General features: G+C 38.6%; 1 protein-coding gene across 2 annotated transcripts in view; it reads left to right on the top strand.

Moving 5' to 3' along the window:
* Positions 1–19,254, top strand: part of LAMA2 (laminin subunit alpha 2) — a 707,630-nt gene that overhangs the window by 269,696 nt on the left and 418,680 nt on the right. For both annotated transcript variants that reach the window (XM_070073612.1, XM_051855341.2), the window contains exons 6-8: positions 5,544–5,633; positions 7,171–7,288; positions 16,684–16,862. In XM_070073612.1, coding sequence (XP_069929713.1) covers positions 5,544–5,633; positions 7,171–7,288; positions 16,684–16,862 — 387 coding nt within the window. The remainder of the gene's footprint in view (positions 1–5,543; positions 5,634–7,170; positions 7,289–16,683; positions 16,863–19,254) is intronic.

Below are 19,254 nucleotides of genomic sequence, written 5' to 3'. Positions count from 1 at the left end.
TCCTCCTCCCCCTACCCCCCCTTCCTCCTCCTCCTCCTCCCCTCCTTCTTCATCTTCTTCTCTTCTTCTTCTTCTCTTCTTCTTCTTCTTCTTCTTCTCTTCTTCTTCTTCTTCTTCTTTCTTCTTCTTCTTCTTCTTTCTTCTTCTTCTTCTTCTTCTTCTTCTTCTTCTTCTTCTTCTTCTTCTTCTTCTTCTTCTTCTTCTTCTTCTTCTTCTTCTTCTTCTTCTTCTTCTCTTCTTCTTCTTCTTCTTCTTCTTCTTCTTCTTCTTCTTCTTCTTCTTCTTCTTCTTCTTCTTCTTCTTCTTCTTTTCTTTTCTTTTCTTTTCTTTTCTTTTCTTTTCTTTTCTTTTCTTTTCTTTTCTTTTCTTTTCTTTTCTTTTCTTTTCTTTTCTTTTCTTTTCTTTTCTTTTCTTTTCTTTTCTTTTCTTTTCTTTTCTTTTCTTTTCTTTTCTTTTCTTTTCTTTTCTTTTCTTTTCTTTTCTTTTCTTTTCTTTTCTTTTCTTTTAGTGTCTTGGCTTTCCATGCCTGAAATACTCTCATGGGCTCTTCAGCCATATCCAAATGCCTTAAGGGCTGATCCTGAGGCCAGAGTGCTACTTAGGACATCTGCCATTTTATGAGTCTACTGTGTATCCCGCTTCCCATGATGGATCGTTCTCTCCCTTTTTGATTCTATCAGCTAGTATTAGCAGACACTAGTCTTGTTTGTGTGATCCCTTTGACTCTTAGACCTATCAGTGTGATCAATTGTGAACTGAAATTGATCACTTGGACTAGTGAGATGGCATTGGTACATGCCACCTTGATGGGATTGTATTGGGATCCCCTGGCACGATTCTAACTCCACCATTTGGGGCAAGTCCAATTGAGCATGTCCCAAATTGTATATCTCTTCCCTCTCTTATTCCCACTCTTATATTTAACAGGGATCACTTTTCAGTTAAAATTTAAACACCTAAGAATAATTGTGTGTTAATCACAGAGTTCAACCAATAGTACTAGAACAAAACAAAGAGAAAATACTAAAATGGATAAAGTATTACATTGTACATCAACAGTCAGGACAAGAGCTGATCAAGTCACTGTTTCTCATAGTGTCCATTTCACTTCAACAGGTTTCCCCTTTGGTGCTCAGTTAGTTGTCACCAATCAGGGAGAACATATGATATTTGTCCCTTTGGGACTGGCTTAATTCACTAAGCATAATGTTTTCCAGATTCCTCCATTTTGTTGCAAATAACCGGATTTTGTTGTTTTTGACTGCTGTATAGTATTCTACAGAGTACATGTCCCATCATTTCTTTATCCAGTCTACTGTTGATGGGCATTTAGGTTGATTCCAGGTCTTAGTTATTGTGAATTGAGCTGCAATAAACATCAATGTGCAGACAGCTTGTTTGTTTGCCAATTTCATTTCCTTTGGGTAAATTCCAAGGAGTGGGATGGCTGGGTTGAATGGTAGGGTTATATTCAGGTTTCTGAGGAATCTCCAGGCTGACTTCCATAGTGGCTTGACCAGTTTGCATTCCCACCAACAGTGGGTTAGTGTCCCTTCTTCCCCACATCCTCTCCAGCATCTGTTGTTGGTAGATTTCTGAATGTGAGCCATTCTGACCGGGGTGAGGTGAAACCTCATTGTGGTTTTGATTTGCATTTCCCTGATTGCTAGTGATCTTGAACATTTTTTCATGTGTCTGTTGGCCATTTGGATTTCCTCTTTTGAAAAATGTCTATTGAGGTCCTTGGCCCATATCTTAAGTGGGTTTTTTGTTTTGATATTGTGGAGTTTCTTGATCTCATTGTAGATTCTGGTTATCAACCCTTTATCTGTTGCATAGTTTGCGGATTTCTTCCTTTAAAAAATGCCTGTTCAAGTCCTTTGCTCGTTTCTTAACTGGGTTGTTTGTTTATTGCTGGTGAATTTCTTGAAATCTTATAGATTCTGGATGTAAATCCTTGATCAGTTTTATAGTTTGGAAATTTTCCTCCCATTATGCCAGTTGCCTCCTCAGCTTGTGAATGTTTCCTTTCCAGTACAGAGCTTCTTAGCTTGATGTAATCCCATTTGTATATTTTTGCTTTTATTGCATGTGCTTCTGGGGTCTTTTCCAAGAAGTCTTTGCTTATGTCAATATCTTGCAGAGTTTCCCCAGCATTCTCTTTAATTTAATGTATCAGGTCATAGATTTAGATCCTTCATTCATTTCAAGTTGATTTTTGTATAAGATATAAGATAGGGGTTTTGATTTATACTTCTGCATGTGGAGATCCAATTACCCAGCACCATTTGTTGAAGATCTTGTCCTTTCTCCAGGGATTGATTTTAGTTCCCTTGTCAAAGATTAGTTGGTTGTAGATGTATGGGTTGTTTTCTGGAGTTTCTGTTCTGTTCCGTTGATCTTCATGTCTGTTTTTCTACCATTACCGGGGTTTTTTGATGTTAACTCCCTGTAGTATGTCTTAAAATCTGGTATTGCGATGCCTGTAGCTTTGTTTTTGTTGTTTAAGATTGTCTTAGCTGTTTGAGGTCTCTTGTGTTTCCATATGAATTTTAGCATCATTTCTTCTCTGTGTGTGAAGAATGTCATTGTTATTTTGTTTGGGATCACATTGAATCTGTAAATTGCATTCAGTTGTATGGACATTTTGATGACACTAATTTTTCCAATCCATAAGCAAGGAAATTTCTTCCATTTTTTGTGTCTTCTATTTCCATCTTAAAAGGCAAGTACAGGCTACTCTACACATGTGTAGACAACAGTAGCCTGTACTTGCCTTTTAAGATGGTGCTTCCTCCCTACTATTCACTGGGAGCCCTTGTTGGGGTTATTGGAGTGATGGAGAGATAAGGAGAGCAAAAATAAAAGATCTTCAATCTGCTAGTTCAGTCCCCAAATGCCTACAAGAGCCAAGGCTGGTGCAAGCCTGAGCCAGGAGCCTGGAAGTCTATTTGAATCTACCATTTGGGTGGATGGGTCCCGAGTACTTGAGGCATCTTCTGTAGCCTCCCTAGGATGGAAACCTGAATCAGATGTGTAGGAGGTGGTACTCAAGCTGACACTCTGAGATGGGTTGTGTTTGTTCCCAGCTGTGGCTTAACCCACTATACTACAATACCTATCCCTGAAATGGACATTTTATATGACTCTGGATGCATATACACAGACACACACACACACACACACACACACTCTTTAATGTGTGTATCATCAGCTCCTGACCTTGTGGAAAGGTAGATTCTGATATATTCTATCTAGAGCATTACAGAGAATCCATAATGCTGTAACGTTCCCAAGCTATGTCAGTGTTGTTTGTCTGTAGGTCATTTTGTCTAACTGTATAGTCTGTTTTTATGCTTCATTAATCACAAGCCATAGTTAAAAAAAGACTACTATGATTCTTCATATTGTTTCCTTTTTATCTTTAGAAATAATGTTAAAAAATAAAAAGGTCAAAGATGGTTTGACCTTTCAGCATGTCTTTGAACACAGGAGCTCATAGAAATACTGTATTCCACTGTTAACTGGAATTGCTGAGATTATGGCATAGGTAATCAACCCAGATTGCTTTGAATAACTGTACTTCCTCCTGTATACCACTCCCTTACATGCTACTGCACAACGAAGACATTGTTACCAAGGGAGTCAATTCAGTCATAAACCCATAACGAAAAGCAACACTAGCAGAGCAACTATTGTGTGAGAAGAGATATAGGTAAGGAAGAGGATTGTGTGGCTAAACTCACCTTGTAGGACAAAGCACTAGTTATAGAGTGATCCCACTAAGGTCAGACCACTGCTACCACTTGCCGAATTGCTGATCCACTGAGCTAAGTGTTCATAGTTCCTGAATATTCTTCACATGCTTTCTCTCCTTGTTATTTAACTTCCTCACACTGAACCTCTCTGCCGTCACAAAATAACTTGAAGTTTTAATTATCCCCATACAACATACGGCAGATGTTTTAGTGCCCTGTATTTTCCAAACTAGAGAAATTTTTACCTTGTCCTAAATTCAACATATTATAAACTGTCACATGCAGAAGTAATCATTATTTTATAGCAGGGTTGAGATTCTTCACTTGTTTTTTAGAAAAATCACTTTTAATTCTAATTTTGGCAAGACTTAAAAATATACACCAAGGAAGACTGAATAATACTGAACTGAAATTTATTCTTTCCTGACAGTACATCTATCAGGGGGGAAAATCAATGAAAATAAATTAGTGTTCCTTTTATCATCTTTTGCAGGAGGCATAGTGGGGTTTGGGGAGTACATCTATTATTTATAACTGCATTGTACAAGAGCCTTTAAAATAGTGCAGTAGAAGTCAATAGATAAATAAGTTTTTGAAAGCACTGAAGTCCAATAAACACTGCATGTAAATTTAAATATATAAAAATAGGATATTGAATTTCAGCTCTTTATGACTTGTAAGCAAAGCATTATACATTTATATTTAAAATAGATTTTCCAGTTTTAAGAGCATCTACAAATACTACTGTATCAGCTTTCTGAGTAAATATCCCTGTTTGTATCTATATTATTAAGTAAAAAAAAAATGAAGGGGGATTTTTATATTATTCAAACTTCCAGCAATTTCTATTGGATCAAGGTCTAGGTTTATCAAATAAGATGTTGTAGCAAAAATATTTTAAAGATATTCTATGTAAATAACATAAACACAAAAGGAAGAAATCAAAAAAGTGGAGAAAAGTGTTGTTTGTAGTCAGGGTACTCAAATTTGTCTTCATCTATGTGTTCTTGCTGAATCTGGTATTTTTTTTTCATGTGTATAATTAAAATGATAGAACTATCTCATATTGAAAGAATCATTTGGATTTCATGTGAGAACATAAAATTCTCTGCCAATTATAAAATGTCATAAGTTTTTATTAAAATTTTAAAAACATTCCAGTTTTATAATTATAAATAATTTTAAAAGTAGCTGAATAGATGAAAATAATTAGGCATTGAGCCCTAAATGAACTTCAGGTGTGAAGGCAATTGTATGAACATTTTAACATAATAATAAGAAAAAGTGTTCTATACATCCAACTCAGTTGTTATTCCTTATAAGTATGTGCAAGAAGCATGTTATTATTGGCATGATCTCCCCCAAATTTGTTCTTTTTTGCTGAATTCATCAAGTCAAACAGTCTGCATAGGATTCGTGAATTCTTAGGATTCTATTATCACAAGATACTTTGTTACGAGAAACAAAACAACTTCCACAAAGAATTGACCTTATCTCAAGTAAAAAATTCTAAGCAACAGGTTCTCCAGCATGAACTTTGTACTATCTGTGGGAAAGAAATGTCTCATCTGCCCAGCTCACAAACTAGACACATTGTGTTTGGGGCCCTGATGACAATGCTGGGAGTTCCTGTGTCCACTCATTGTGCCTTCTTGTCCTCCAGAAACACAAGTGCTTCAAACTGAGGATAAAAGCGGAAGATAAAGTTTGTAACTGAATGTCTCCTTTCGTTACTTTCACTTGCAGTCCTCCTAACAGGATTTCTCTCTGGATTGCTTTTTGCAGTATTACTACTCGGTCAAGGATATCTCAGTCGGAGGGATGTGCATCTGCTATGGTCATGCCAGGGCTTGTCCACTTGATCCAGCGACAAATGTAGGTATATTTATAGAATGCCTTGGCAAAATGAAGCTCTGAACTGTGAAACGCTTTATGAGAGGCTTTGCTGACCGGGTTTGCTGCGGATGGCTGCCGGGTCCCCTCTTAGTTAGTGCAACACAAAGCTGTGCCAGGGTGAAATAGAGCCGGCGGTTGGGATGATGGACTCTGAAGTCAGCAATCACAGTATCAGAAAACAGATTAGTTTTTTTTTTTTTTCCCCAAAAAAGACTCCAAACGGGTCTATCTGTTTTGAAATCTCTCTAGTGATGACAGCTTGCAGTACAATTTAGCCTTCAAGGATGCCTGTCATCAGTCAACCTGGCCATTTCCTTTACAATGCTTAATCAAAAAAAAAAAAAATGCACACAAAGAAAAATGTGAGTGGATGTAAAATTATAAATGACCATGGAACAAGACGTGGAGGTAGGACAAGGGTGACAAAAGTAGCCTAGAAGAGAGAATGAAGAGCATTGAAAGTGCCAGACCAGAAGCTGCTGGCATGTTTTTGGATGCAGTGTTTCACTGATGACAATGTATTAAGTGAACATACCCTGAAGAGGATGAATGAGCATCGGTTTCCTTTCTTAAAAATTATAATTTAAAATAAAACTCTTTACTGTATATGCAAGAACTCAACTGAATAGTAAAACCAGTGAATGTAGATAGGGCCGTGGGTTTTTCTTTTCCTTCAATAAGTAGCATGACACTCAAAACTAACCGCCTAACTAATAGATTATAGTGTTGTCTCCTAGGAAGACTCAAATACCCTGGGATAGTTTTCTGACTCAAGTGGTAGTGTTGATTTCTGCATGATGTGAGTGCTATCTCTCAGGCATACTTACTGATGGGGCAGTGTTTCTTTTAAAATGTGTTAGAGAAAGAGAGAAACGCAATAGAGCAAGAGATGATGAGAGTGTGGGCCCAATCCACTGATCCTTCCCCAAATGCTCATAGTGCTCAGAAGGCCAATGCCAAAACTTGGAATCCAGTCCAGGTCTCCAACATAAGTAGAAGGGTTTGCATTAGCAGAAGTTGGATTCAGAAGCCAGAGGTGGGCATCAAAGCTAGCCACTCTGATAAGGGATGCAGGCTTAAGTGGGCAGCCAAATGCCTACCTCTGTTAGATTTCTGTTCACCCTGTGCTCATACATAGATTCCTAGGAATTACCTCTATCTTCTTTACCAAGATCAAAAAATGTTACCAGCACTTTGAGGGAAGCCATAAAATAGATATATCTGACCTGAAAATCCTGCAACTCCCAGGCCTCAGAAAAGAGAATTCAGCCTTCAGGACCACTTCTAATGGGCCTCCCTGATTGCTACCAAACAGAAACCCAGGGATTCCAGAACCAGCCTTTAACTCCCTGTGTTGGTACTTACTAATGCACCTGCTCTGTTTCTGGCACTGCTTCCTCCCCAGGCTGACAGTTGGTTTGCATTTAATATCTGGACTAGAAGTATCTTCTCTTTTTCATACTACGGTTTCATTCCAAAGAATGCTAACGTGTGCATTCTCCTCCTTTCTGAATAGAAATCTCGCTGTGAGTGTGAGCATAACACATGTGGTGACAGCTGTGATCAGTGCTGTCCAGGATTCCATCAGAAGCCTTGGAGAGCGGGCACTTTTCTGACGAGAACCGAGTGTGAAGGTAGGTTCTTGAAAAGCCAACAGATGTGTCCTCCTTTCTGTCCCGGGACTCTGCTAGCATCAACATGGGGTATTTTAGGGAAGCCTAGATTTCTGATTTATGTATGTTATCCAAGGTAAGGCTGGTGGATTCTTTACCTTGCTTAATGGCTTGGCATTTTAGGTTTAGTTACTTTATTTTTTAAGAGTGGAAGAGGGCTGTGGGGGGAGGGAAGGAGAGAATGTAAGAGCGAGAGAGAGAGAGATAAATCTTCCATCCACTGATTCACTTTCCATATGACAACAACAACAACTGGGGCTGGGCCAGGCTGAAGCCACCTGGTCTTGCGCATGGGTTACAGGGACCCAGGCACTAGAGTCCTATTCCACACCCTTACCAGGTGCATTAGCAGGGAGCCGGATCTGAAGCAGAGCAGCTCAGGTGCAGATCGCCAGTGTGGCAAGTGGCAGCTTAACCCAATGAGTCACAACACCAGCCTCTTTTTGTTTTTTGAATTGGGCACATGTTTACCAAATACCTATGAATTCACCATTGTGTGAGGATTATAAGAATCAGGTAAAGCATGGTGTACATTTGATGTCCTCAGGGTGAACCTGATGCAATTAGTGTAAAGGAAGTATAGATTAATAGAAATGTAAAAAAATGTTAAAAAAAAATACCAGAGACAAGGTTTCTACAAATATATATCTATAAAATGGTTTTGAAACATGTGAATAGCTCCAGCTCCATCTAACTGCTTTCTTTGCAACCCCATGCTCTGCGTTCCTTTCCTAAGAAATAGCCTTTTAATAACCATCATCTAATGAATGGAGAAAAAGCAGAGTGAGAGATTATACCCATTATAGTCAGTTTATTACCTGAAAAAAAAAAAAAACGTGCTAGGACTCATTAGTTACACTTTTAAGAGTGGTGTTTAGGACCATAGCTACAAAGGGCACAAGAGATTGAGAACACAAGATTAAGTTTGTGACAGTGAACATTTATCTTAATAGTAGGTATTGATATTTTAAATATATGGATTCTCATTAATATCAGCAGTAGAAAGCTGCCAGTATTTTTTTTTTTTTTTTGACAGGCAGAGTGGACAGTGAGAGAGAGATACAGAGAGAAAGGTCTTCCTTTTGCCGTTGGTTCACCCTCCAATGGCCGCCGCGGCCGGCGTGCTGCGGCCGGCGCACCGCGCTGATCCGATGGCAGGAGCCAGGAGCCAGGTGCTTTTCCTGGTCTCCCATGGGGTGCAGGGCCCAAGCACCTGGGCCATCCTCCACTGCACTCCCGGGCCACAGCAGAGAGCTGGCCTGGAAGAGGGGCAACCGGGACAGAATCCGGCGCCCCAACCGGGACTAGAACCCGGTGTGCCGGCGCCGCAAGGCGGAGGATTAGCCTAGTGAGCCGCGGTGCTGGCCAAAGCTGCCAGTATTAAAAGTGGCATCAGAAACAATCATGAACATAAACCATCCTATAGCACTTATTGAAGAGTGACCATCAAGAATAAAAGCCAACATTGAAAAACAGCAAAATGACTGATTATGCAATGTGTCAATTTTTATTTATTTATTTATTTATTTATTTATTTATTTTACAGGCAGAGTAGACAGACAGAGAGAAAGCTCTTCCTTTTGCCGTTAGTTCACCCTCCAATGGCCACTGCGGCTGGCGTGCTGCAGCCGGTGCACCGTGCTGATCCGAAGGCAGGAGCCAGGTACTTATCCTGGTCTCCCATGGGGTGCAGGGCCCAAGCACTTGGGTCATCCTCTACTGCACTCCCGGGCCATAGCAGAGAGCTGTCCTGGAAGGGGGGCAACCGGGACAGAATCCGGCGCCCCGACCGGGACTAGAACCCGGTGTGCCGGCGCCGCTAGGTGGAGGATTAGCCTATTGAGCCGTGGCGCCGGCCACAATGTGTCAATATTAAACAGCACTCATGTAAGGTTTAATATCACTTTAAAGGCATTCCCACTGTCTCGTTTTTCAGAAGGGAAATGCCTAAGAGGTGTACAGGATGCCCTTCCGCAGATTATTGCCAACTGGGACAGGTGAGGAACATGTCCTTCTGGAAATTTCTCAGGCCCAGTACAGACCTCAGATTTCTGACACACTGTAAATTCAAACTAATATAAAGCCAGTTCAACTGGATTCAAATATTAAAACATTATTTTTATTTTTAAAAATACCATATTTATTTATTTTGAAGGAGTTAGAGGGAGAAACAGAGTGCAAGACCATCCATCCCTTGGTTCAGTTCCCAAATGGCCCTAATGACCAGGACTGACCAGACCAAAGCCAAGAGACAGAAGCTTCATCCATGTCTCTTATGTGGGTGCAAAGGCCCAAGCAGTTGGGCCATGCTCTGATCATGTTCTTTGCCAGGCCAGTAGTAGGTAGCTGCATCAGAAGTGGAGCAGACAAGCTGGCACCGCAGCTCACTAGGCTAATCCTCCTCCTGTGGTGCCGGTACTCCGGGTTCTAGTCCTGTTTGGGGCCTGGTTCTGTCTCGGTTGCTCCTCTTCCAGTCCAGCTCTCCGCTGTGGCCCAGGAGGGCAGTGGAGGATGGCCCAAGTGCTTGGGCCCTGCACCCCATGGGAGACCTGGCTCCTTGCTTCGGATCGGCGCAGTGCACCGGCCGTAGCAGCCATTTAGGGGGTGAACCAACAGAAGGAAGACCTTTCTTTCTGTCTCTCTCTCTCTCACTGTCTAACTCTGCCTGTCCAAAAAAAAAAAAGAAAAAAAGTGGAGCAGACAGGACACGAACCAATGCCTATATGAAATGTCACATCATGGGCAGAAGCTTAACACTCTACACCACAACACCAGACCCTCAGATAAACATTTTAGAGAATCTTTTCTAAGCACATTTTATTTCAGTTCATGACATTTATATGGGCTCTAAAACAGGCTAGATGTATATATGTTAAACCAATGGCAACCCTATATATTCATTGATAAGCAAAGTAAGATAACATATTTATTATGATAATAATAGGTCTTTAAAGCTATTTCATTATAACATACTTTATTCATAAAACATGGCAAATATGGACAACTACAAAATATATTTTCAGTTTAAGATGCGGCACCTGCTGGCTGTGTCTTCAGGGCTTTCATTTTCTGCACATATATTGTTTGCTGTTTGGTTTGTGATGACCTGCTTGGAAAGACGCTGAGAGATCTCCCTCCAAACTGGAGGTCATTATGCTAAGTGAAATAAACCAGATCCAGAAACACAAATATCACATCTCTTCTTTGTGGAAGTTGGTTTATATATCGAATATAAATCATTACTAGGACCTGTCTGCAGGCAAGGGCCATCTCTGGATTAAGACCCACCACTGCTGGGACCACCAGGGACCCAGCATTTGTTTGCTACAACTACTCCCAGCTCCAATCTAGCTAATCCTTCATATTCTTCACAGCTTCTCCTAAAGGGAGAAACATTTATTCCAAAGCACAATTTGGGATGGCATGCCACCTAAGGATATTTGCCCTCAAATTTCTTTAAATTTTAGTTAAAACACTTTTGCTTGTGGAAAATCAGCAATCACAAGTGGGAACAACATTTGAAGGTGTTACGTCATGCAGTTATAATTACATACTGTTAAGTGGGGATGCAAAATCCTTTAGCACTGTTCACTTGAAAATCTGTGTTTGAACATAAAAGAAGAGCTCTACCTGTTAGCAACAGAAGTATACATGGCAAAGCTTTCTACCTACAATTATATATACTCTACTCTGATCATGAAGCAAGTTTTTCTTTCTTTGTAGCTAAGGGGGCAGGTTATATTCAAAAATTGAAAAAGTGAACATTTAAGGGACACAGAAATTTAAAATTGGATCTTAGCTGTGAAGCCTTAAGCAATGTGATTTTGGTAAGGCATGCATTCCTAAAAGCTTAGATGAAAAAATTTCTAAGTTGAATCATTTTCGGATCACCTTAATATTCAGAAAAATTCTTTAGTGACATAACAAATCCTTCTATAAAGTGGATAATCTCCTTCTAATTCATCTGAGTTTAATTTGGATTTTTATCAGCATGCCTTATTTAAGGCAAGATGTACCTCTGAAGAGCAAAGAACATTCATTCCACTTCCTAAGCCTTTCTTTAAAGGACAGTTTTACACCATTGTCTTAGAAATTCTGTGAAACAACAAGTTGCTCATGATGGAACAAAAGATGATTCTTTGTGTGCAGGTGCTGTCCTGTCCTGTGAGGGCACAGCTGCTTGTCTGCATCTCATTGTAGGCACAGGGTTCTGGCGGCAAGGAGCGTCAGAAGGACCGATGCTCGGGCATCCGTGTTTTGCATTAGGTTGTAATTATAGCTACCTCTGGCAACACTAACTCCGAATAGTATAGAAAAAGTTGGCATTACTGTATATTTACTTCCAGTTGTACTGGCAGCAAAAATCTTCAATGTTTCTTGCATGTATTCCTACAATGTGGTTTTTAAAATAATTTGGTTATTGCCCTAACGATGCAAAACTGCTTATATTCCCAAGTGATGTGTGTGTATGTGTCTTACTATGTATTTCCTAGAATAAAGTTTGAAATATGCTTCCTAGAGTAAAGTTGGAAACTCTTCGTTAGTATAACAAAAGTACTATATTCTGAGGACAAAGCGAGAAGATTGGGGGAGGTATCTGCAACAACCATGACAAGGAGATGGTACCCTTACTATATTAAGAGATCTCACATGTCAGTAAGCAAAATTCAATAACCTTGTTTAAAAATGAAATCAAAACAGTTACTCCGAGAAGAGAAGTGACTTCTAACCCTATAGAAAGATGATCATGATTAAGGAAGTATCAGTAGAAACAGTGGCATTGTTTTTTTTTTTTTTTCATATATCAAAACATTCATTCATCCATTCAACAAAAACATGAATGCTTACTAATCCCGGTATGGTATGAAAGGGGTTGAAAATACAAAATGTTGGTGAGACTCTGGGGAACTAGTTTATAGTGTCTGTTGGAAGGAGAGTGATTGACACAGCATTTGTGGAGGGGAACTTTTCAAATTATTAAAACTTAAGTTTTTCCATGTCCTTTGAGTATCAGCCTATAGATGTACCCATGCAGGTGTACCTGTCATATTATCATGATTCTTATCATTATACAATAGCTGCTATGATTTATTTATTGGAACTGAATACTTAGTATTCTGCTAAGTGTTTCTACATTCTCAAAATAGCTATCAGAGACAAGTGCTAAAATGACACTAAGACTTGGATTTTCTCCTCAAAGTCACTCAACTGATAAATAGCAAGCAGTGCACCAGCAGAGCCCCCATGCTCGCGCTCCTGGTTGACCTCCCAGCAAGTGTGCAGTGTTATTTGTAAAGGGGAAACCTGGAAGCAATGTAACTGTCCATTAATGGGGACCTGACGAATACCTCCTTTCATGTAGTACCCTGTGTAGCCCTAGGGATTATATATGCTAATAAGGAGAGAGCACCACAATTTACTGTTCATAAAATGACACAGTTCAGAACAGCGTGTAAGTTTCCCCCCCACCACACTTTGCAGAATGAAAGAAAACATAGATGGAGCTATGTGCTCTGGTACACCTGCACATGTATAAGAAAATCTATATGAGAGCATGTTAAGAGACTCAACTCGTCTGAGATAAGGAGACTCTGCATAAATATCTTCTTCTGATTCCCATTATAAAATAAATTATAAATTCATAAATTTCAAAGCCTTACCCAGTCCTTTCTGGGGAAAGTGATTTTCACTTTTTTGAATTCGGATAATGTAACATGAAAAAGACAAACGGCAGGAAGAGGAGGAAAACTTGATTGGGAACTTATTTATAAGGTGGTATGTTAATGATTTTATATGCATTATGTGACTTGATGCTTTTAAGTGTCCCTAACTGGTAATTACTATTGCCTATCCATGTTTTATATGGAAACTGAGTTTCGTAAAGTTAATAAGCTCCTCACATTACAAGACTACAAATTAGTGGAGAAAACATTTCTTGGTGAAAAATAGCATTATGTTAGCTACTAAACAAACCAGCTCTTGTTTTGTCCTGATTATTTAGCACCTTTCTTATATCTTACTCTGTTCACAAGGTAGAAGGTGGCAGAGGTTATGTATTCAGATTCGGAGCCTGACTTAGAGTTTGGAGTCCAGTACTAATTAGGTCACCTTTTACCTTACTTTTCATTCCCTTGTGCCCAAGATTATTAAAAGAGATCAGCAATAATATCAGATTCATAAAGGTATTTTGATGATTAAATTCAGTAATTATATCTCAATAGATGCAGAGAAAGCATTTGATAAAATACAACATCCTTTCATGATGAGAACTTTAAGCAAATTGGATACAGAAAAACTTTCCTCAACATAATCAAAACAATTTATGACAAAACCATGGCCAGCATCCTATTGAATGGGGAAAAGCTGGAAGCATTCCCACTAAGGTGGGGAACCAGACAGGGATGCCCACTCTCACCAATGGTATTCAATATAATACTGAAGTTTTAGCCAGAGCCATTAGGCAAGAAAAAAAATCAAGTCAAACTATCCCTATTTGTAGATGACATGGTCCTATATATAGGGAATCCAAAAGACTCCACTAAGAGACTATTGGAACTCATAAAATATGAGTTTGGTAAGGTCACAGGATATAAAATTAACACACAAAAATCAATAGCCTTTATATACACAGACAGTGCCATGGCTGAGAGCTTCTAAGATCAATCCCATTTATAATAGCTGTCAAAAAAACTACCTTGGAGTAAATCCAACCAACAGCATCAAAGATCTCTATGATGAGAGTTATAAAACATTAAAGAAAGAAATAGAAGAAGACATTTAAAAATGGAAAAAATTTTCTATGTTCTTGGATTGGAAAAACCAATGATATCAAATTGTCCTTATCATTGAAAGTAGTTTACAGATTCAATGTAATTACAATCAAAATACATATCAGAGACATTATCTCTGATATAGGAAAAACAATGCTGAAATTCTTATGGAAACACAGGAGACTCCATGTATCTAAAGCAATATTGTACAACAAAAACAAAGCCAGAGGCATCACAATACCAGATATCAAGACAAATTACACAGAAGTTATAATCAAAACAGCCTGGTACTGGTACATAAATAGATGTGTGGGCCAATGGAACAGAATAGAAATGCCAGAAATCAACCCACACATCTATAACCAAATTATCTTTGACAAAAGAGCCAAAACCAATCCCTAGAGGAAGGATAGCACAAAATGGTGCTAGGAAAACTGGATCTCCACATGCAGAAGTATGAAGTAAGACCCCTACCTTATACCTTACATGATAATCCTCTCAAAATGGATAAAAGACCTAAATCTACAATGCAATACCATCCAATTAATAGAGAACATTGGGGAAACCCTGTAAGACATTGGCACAGGCAAAGAGTTCTTAGAAAAGACCCCAAAGACAAAGGCAATCAAAGCCAAAATGGACATATGGGATTACCTCAAATGGAGAAGCTTCTGCACTGCAAGAGAAACACTCAGAAAAGTGAAGAGGCAACCCACAGAATGGCAGAAATTATTTGCAAGCTATGCAGCTTACAAGGACTATATAAAGAGCTTATGAAACTCAACAACAACAAAAAAAACCCAGTTAAGAAATGGCCAAAATATTTAAATATGCACTTTTCAAAAGAGGAAATCTAAATGGCCAACAGACAAGTGAAAAAATTCTCAGGATCACTAGCCATCATGGGAATGTAAATCATAATCACAATGAGGTTTCATCTCACCCTGTTAGAATGGCTCTCATACAGACATCAACAAACAATAAATGCTGGCAAGAAAGTAGGGGAAAAGGTACCCTAATCCACTGTTGGTGGGAATGTAAACTCACACAGCCACTATAGAAGATGGTATGGAGATACCTCAGAAATCTGAATATAGATCTACCACATGATCCAGCCATCCTACTCCTGGGAATTTAACAAGGGAAATGAAATCAGCATATGAGAGTTATTTGTACCCCATGTTTATTGCAGCTCAGTTCACAATAGCTAGGATATGGAATCAACCCACTATCAACTGAAGACTAGATAAAGAAATTATGGCATATGTACACCATGGACTACTACTACATGGACTACTACTGGGACTACATTGGGGTAGAAAAAAAAAACTGAAATCTTGTCATTTGCAACAAAATGGATGCAATTGGAAAACAGTTTACTTAGTGAAATAATCCAGTCCCAAAATGACAAACAACATATGTTCTCCCTGATCTGTGGTAACTAATAGAGTACCTAAAAGATAAATTACGCAAGTGAAATTGACACTTTGAGATGCAGTGACTTTGAACAGCCATTGTCTTGACTGCTGAGAAACAGCTCTTTTTTTCATACTTTTTGTTGAACTTCTTACTTGGTATAGGGTTATTCTTAAAGGTATAAAGTTAATTGAAAATAGATCTTAGTAAGATAAGAATGGGAATAGGAGAGGGAGGAGGAGGAAGGGTGGGAGTTTGGGTGCCAGGATGGGTGCTGGGAAGAATCACTAAGTTCCTGAATTTGTATTTATGAAATGCATGAAGTATCTATACTTTAAATAAAAGGTTTCTGGGAAAAAAACAGTAATCATAAATTAATACTTAGAACAGAGTCTGGCATAGGAAAACAAATCTAAGTTTTAATTGATGTTATTAGTAAAAGGACTTACATGCTACATGTTCTTTTTAAACCATTGGTACTTAGACTGAGATTTGCATATGGTAATTAGTTACTACTGATTCCTAGTTGTTAATCATACAGTGTTATAATGCAATAGCATAATAAAATAATATGTATAATCTATAATAGTGCAAATATATTTATCTTGATATTAAAATATAGGCTGGACCCTATAAAATTGCACCTTTATAGATCCAAATGAGTTAAACGTTAGGAATTTCATATGATTTAGCTTAATTTATATATTTTAATTCTTCCAAGTGTGATATACATGTGTGACTCTTTAATCCATCCAATATGTACAGATATTTTTCTGATAACTCTGTGCATGTGTATGCATAACAACACATTATTCTTTTTTTACTTATGTATATTTGAAAGAATGAGACAGATCTCCCTAGTGAACCACTAGTTCACACCCTCAAAATGCTGAAACAGAACCAAGGTAAATCTGGGGACCAGGAACTCAACCTGGGCCTCGCTTATGGATGACAGGTAGCAAATCACCTGAGCCATTACCTGCTTTTTGCCTTCCCAGCATCACAGCACCAGGAACCTGGAATTGGGATTAGGGCCAGGAACCAAGCCCATGGTACCTGGGCATCTCAATGTCATCTTAACCCTGTGCCAAACCCTGACCCAAGAAAATCACTTTAAGTGCATCTGAAGCCTGAGACTAATGATTGCTAATTATTATTCCCTAAACATAGCATGCAATTGCCATGGAAAAGCTGAGGAATGCTATTATGATGAAGAAGTTGCCAGAAGAAACCTGAGTTTAAATATACATGGAAAGTACATTGGAGGGGGTGTGTGCATTAATTGTACCCAAAACACTGCTGGTATAAATTGTGAAACCTGTGTTGATGGCTTCTTCAGACCTAAAGGGGTAAAGTATGCCTTTTCTTTCATTAAGTGTTATTTTTACTTTTTTTGTACAAAAATGGATTATACATCAATGTAATTTTGATAGCTCCTTGAAAAGTTTGGACTTCAAAAAGGGGACTAGGAATGTTTCTTATTAATATAAATCTCTGAGGATGTAAAACTAAATATTTCTTTCACTTCAGAAAGCTCTGTTGTCCGGCACTGCACCTAACTTGGCTAATCCTCCGCCTGCGGTGCCGGTACCCCGGGTTTTAGTCCCGGTTGGGGCACTGGATTCTGTCCTGGTTGCTCCTCTTCCAGTCCAGCTCTCTGCTGTGGCCCAGGAAGGTAGTGGATGATGGCCCAAGTGCTTGGGCCCTGCACCCGCATGGGAGATCAGGAGGAAGCACTTAGCTCCTGGCTTGGCTTCGGATCAGCGCAGTGCCGGCCATGGTAGACATTTGGGGGGGTGAACCAACAGAAGGAAGACCTTTCTGTCTGTGTGTCTCTCACTGTCTAACTCTGCCTATCAAAAAAAAAAAAAAAAAGGGAAAGAAAAAAAAAAAGCTCTGTGTGCCACATTTCATTCAGTCCCCATCCCAAGTAAACAGTATTCTCATTTTTAAAGTATAATTTAATTTTGCATTTTGGGAAACCTCAAAAATGTAAGTAAGCAATACAGAGTAGTTTGTGTCTTCATTTTTTTTTACCATAACATTTTAAGATTTACCCATGTTGTGTGCATCAGGGTTTGTTTTAAACTGATTGGAAGTATTCCTCTATATGAACATATAAAAAATGTTAATACATTCTCCTGTTGACAGATATTTGGGTCATTTCTAGTTTTGGCTACTTCCTACAAACAATTTTATAAAAGTCTTTTTGTGGTGATTTAAAAAAAGAATAAATACCTAGAATGATTCACAAATAGATATGTGCCAACATTTGACATGATAGGTAACTGATAACATTTGACTAATTAGTAGTAACTCTTTACATAGTCACTATTTGTTCTGTTTTATCTCTAGTATTTGATACTATCTTTTAGAATTGTATTCTAATGAGTGAGAAATGGTATATCATGATGGATTTAATTTGCAGTTCAAGTGCTTATTGTACCCTCCGAAATCTTCTCTTGTAAAGTGTCTGATTCAAAATGTAAGTCTTGTTTTATTTTATAAACTTCATCTTTTTAATTTTTAGGGCTATGGACAATCTCAAGTAAATATTTTTGTGTGTATGTGGTGTGAAGTATTGTTTGGTAGCCTGATGTTACCAAAGCCTTTTGTTGAGAATTTTTTGTTCCTATAAAGTGAACAGTTTCTGGAGCCTCTGGTTCCTGGACGTATTTGTCCATCCTTTTGCTAATTCTACACCAACTTGATTTGGTTTTCTTAAATCTAGAATTCAGGTAATATAAGTGTAGCAACTTTATACTTCCTTTGGAAGACTGTTTTGCCTATAAAAGTTTCTTTGCATTTCCACATAATTTTAGTGTCAGGATCTCCCCGCTTAGGGAACTGGCCGGGTTACCACGAAGGAAGAGTCGAGGAGACTGAGGAAGGTCAAGCTAAACACATTTTATTGAAACTCTAGGCGACTAGGAGAGATCGCACAAGCCTACTCCTGCAGGCACTAGGCACTAGGGACCAGGGAAAGAGGCTGAGCAACCTCTGGTTTACAGCGTCTGAGGGTCCCCTTATATACAGTTTCTAGAGGCTAGCCCTACCCACATTCCGACCTCCCAGGGTCCCATAGTCATGGCAATGACAGTTTGTGGTTAGGCCCTCTAGTTAGGCCGCCCTTTTCAAATCTTACCAGCTAGGGTGGTTGCCTTTTCTTTCAAGCTGTGCTACTGCGCACTTACTTTCTTTAAAATGGTGCTACAGTTACTTTGTTTCAAAGGGCACTACAGTTACTTTCTCCATGAATGGTTCCCTAACATTTAGAATCCTGTTGTTTGGAATCTATATACAAATATAGAGGTAACTGATATCATCATAATGTGTCATTTAAACAATGAACATACTTCTTTACTTGTATGTTCTTTAATTACTAATAGCAGTGTTTTCAGTGTAGTGTCTTGTTTTCATTAAGTTTAATCTTAGGCAGTTGGTATTATTGTAAAACATTGCTTTCTAAAAATACCTTTCCAGTTTTTGGAAGCCATTAATTTTGAATATTTTTGCTCTCAATCCATTTAAATTTCATGTATTGGTTCTACTAGGTTTAAACTAGATTCTTTAGATGTATACACATAAATAATCATGTTGCTTGAATATAAACTGAGGCTTTGCCCATTGCAATATTTGTGCCAATATTAAGTGAAACTGGTAAAAGCTGACAATTTTACTTCATTCTCAATCTCAAAGGCAAACATAGTATCTCACCATGAAGTGTGATGGAAGCTGTAG

The sequence above is a fragment of the Oryctolagus cuniculus genome, chromosome 5 (genome assembly GCF_964237555.1).
Source record: "Oryctolagus cuniculus chromosome 5, mOryCun1.1, whole genome shotgun sequence".
In the NCBI taxonomy this organism is placed as follows: domain Eukaryota; kingdom Metazoa; phylum Chordata; class Mammalia; order Lagomorpha; family Leporidae; genus Oryctolagus; species Oryctolagus cuniculus.
This window is presented reverse-complemented; position numbering and strand designations above follow the sequence as displayed.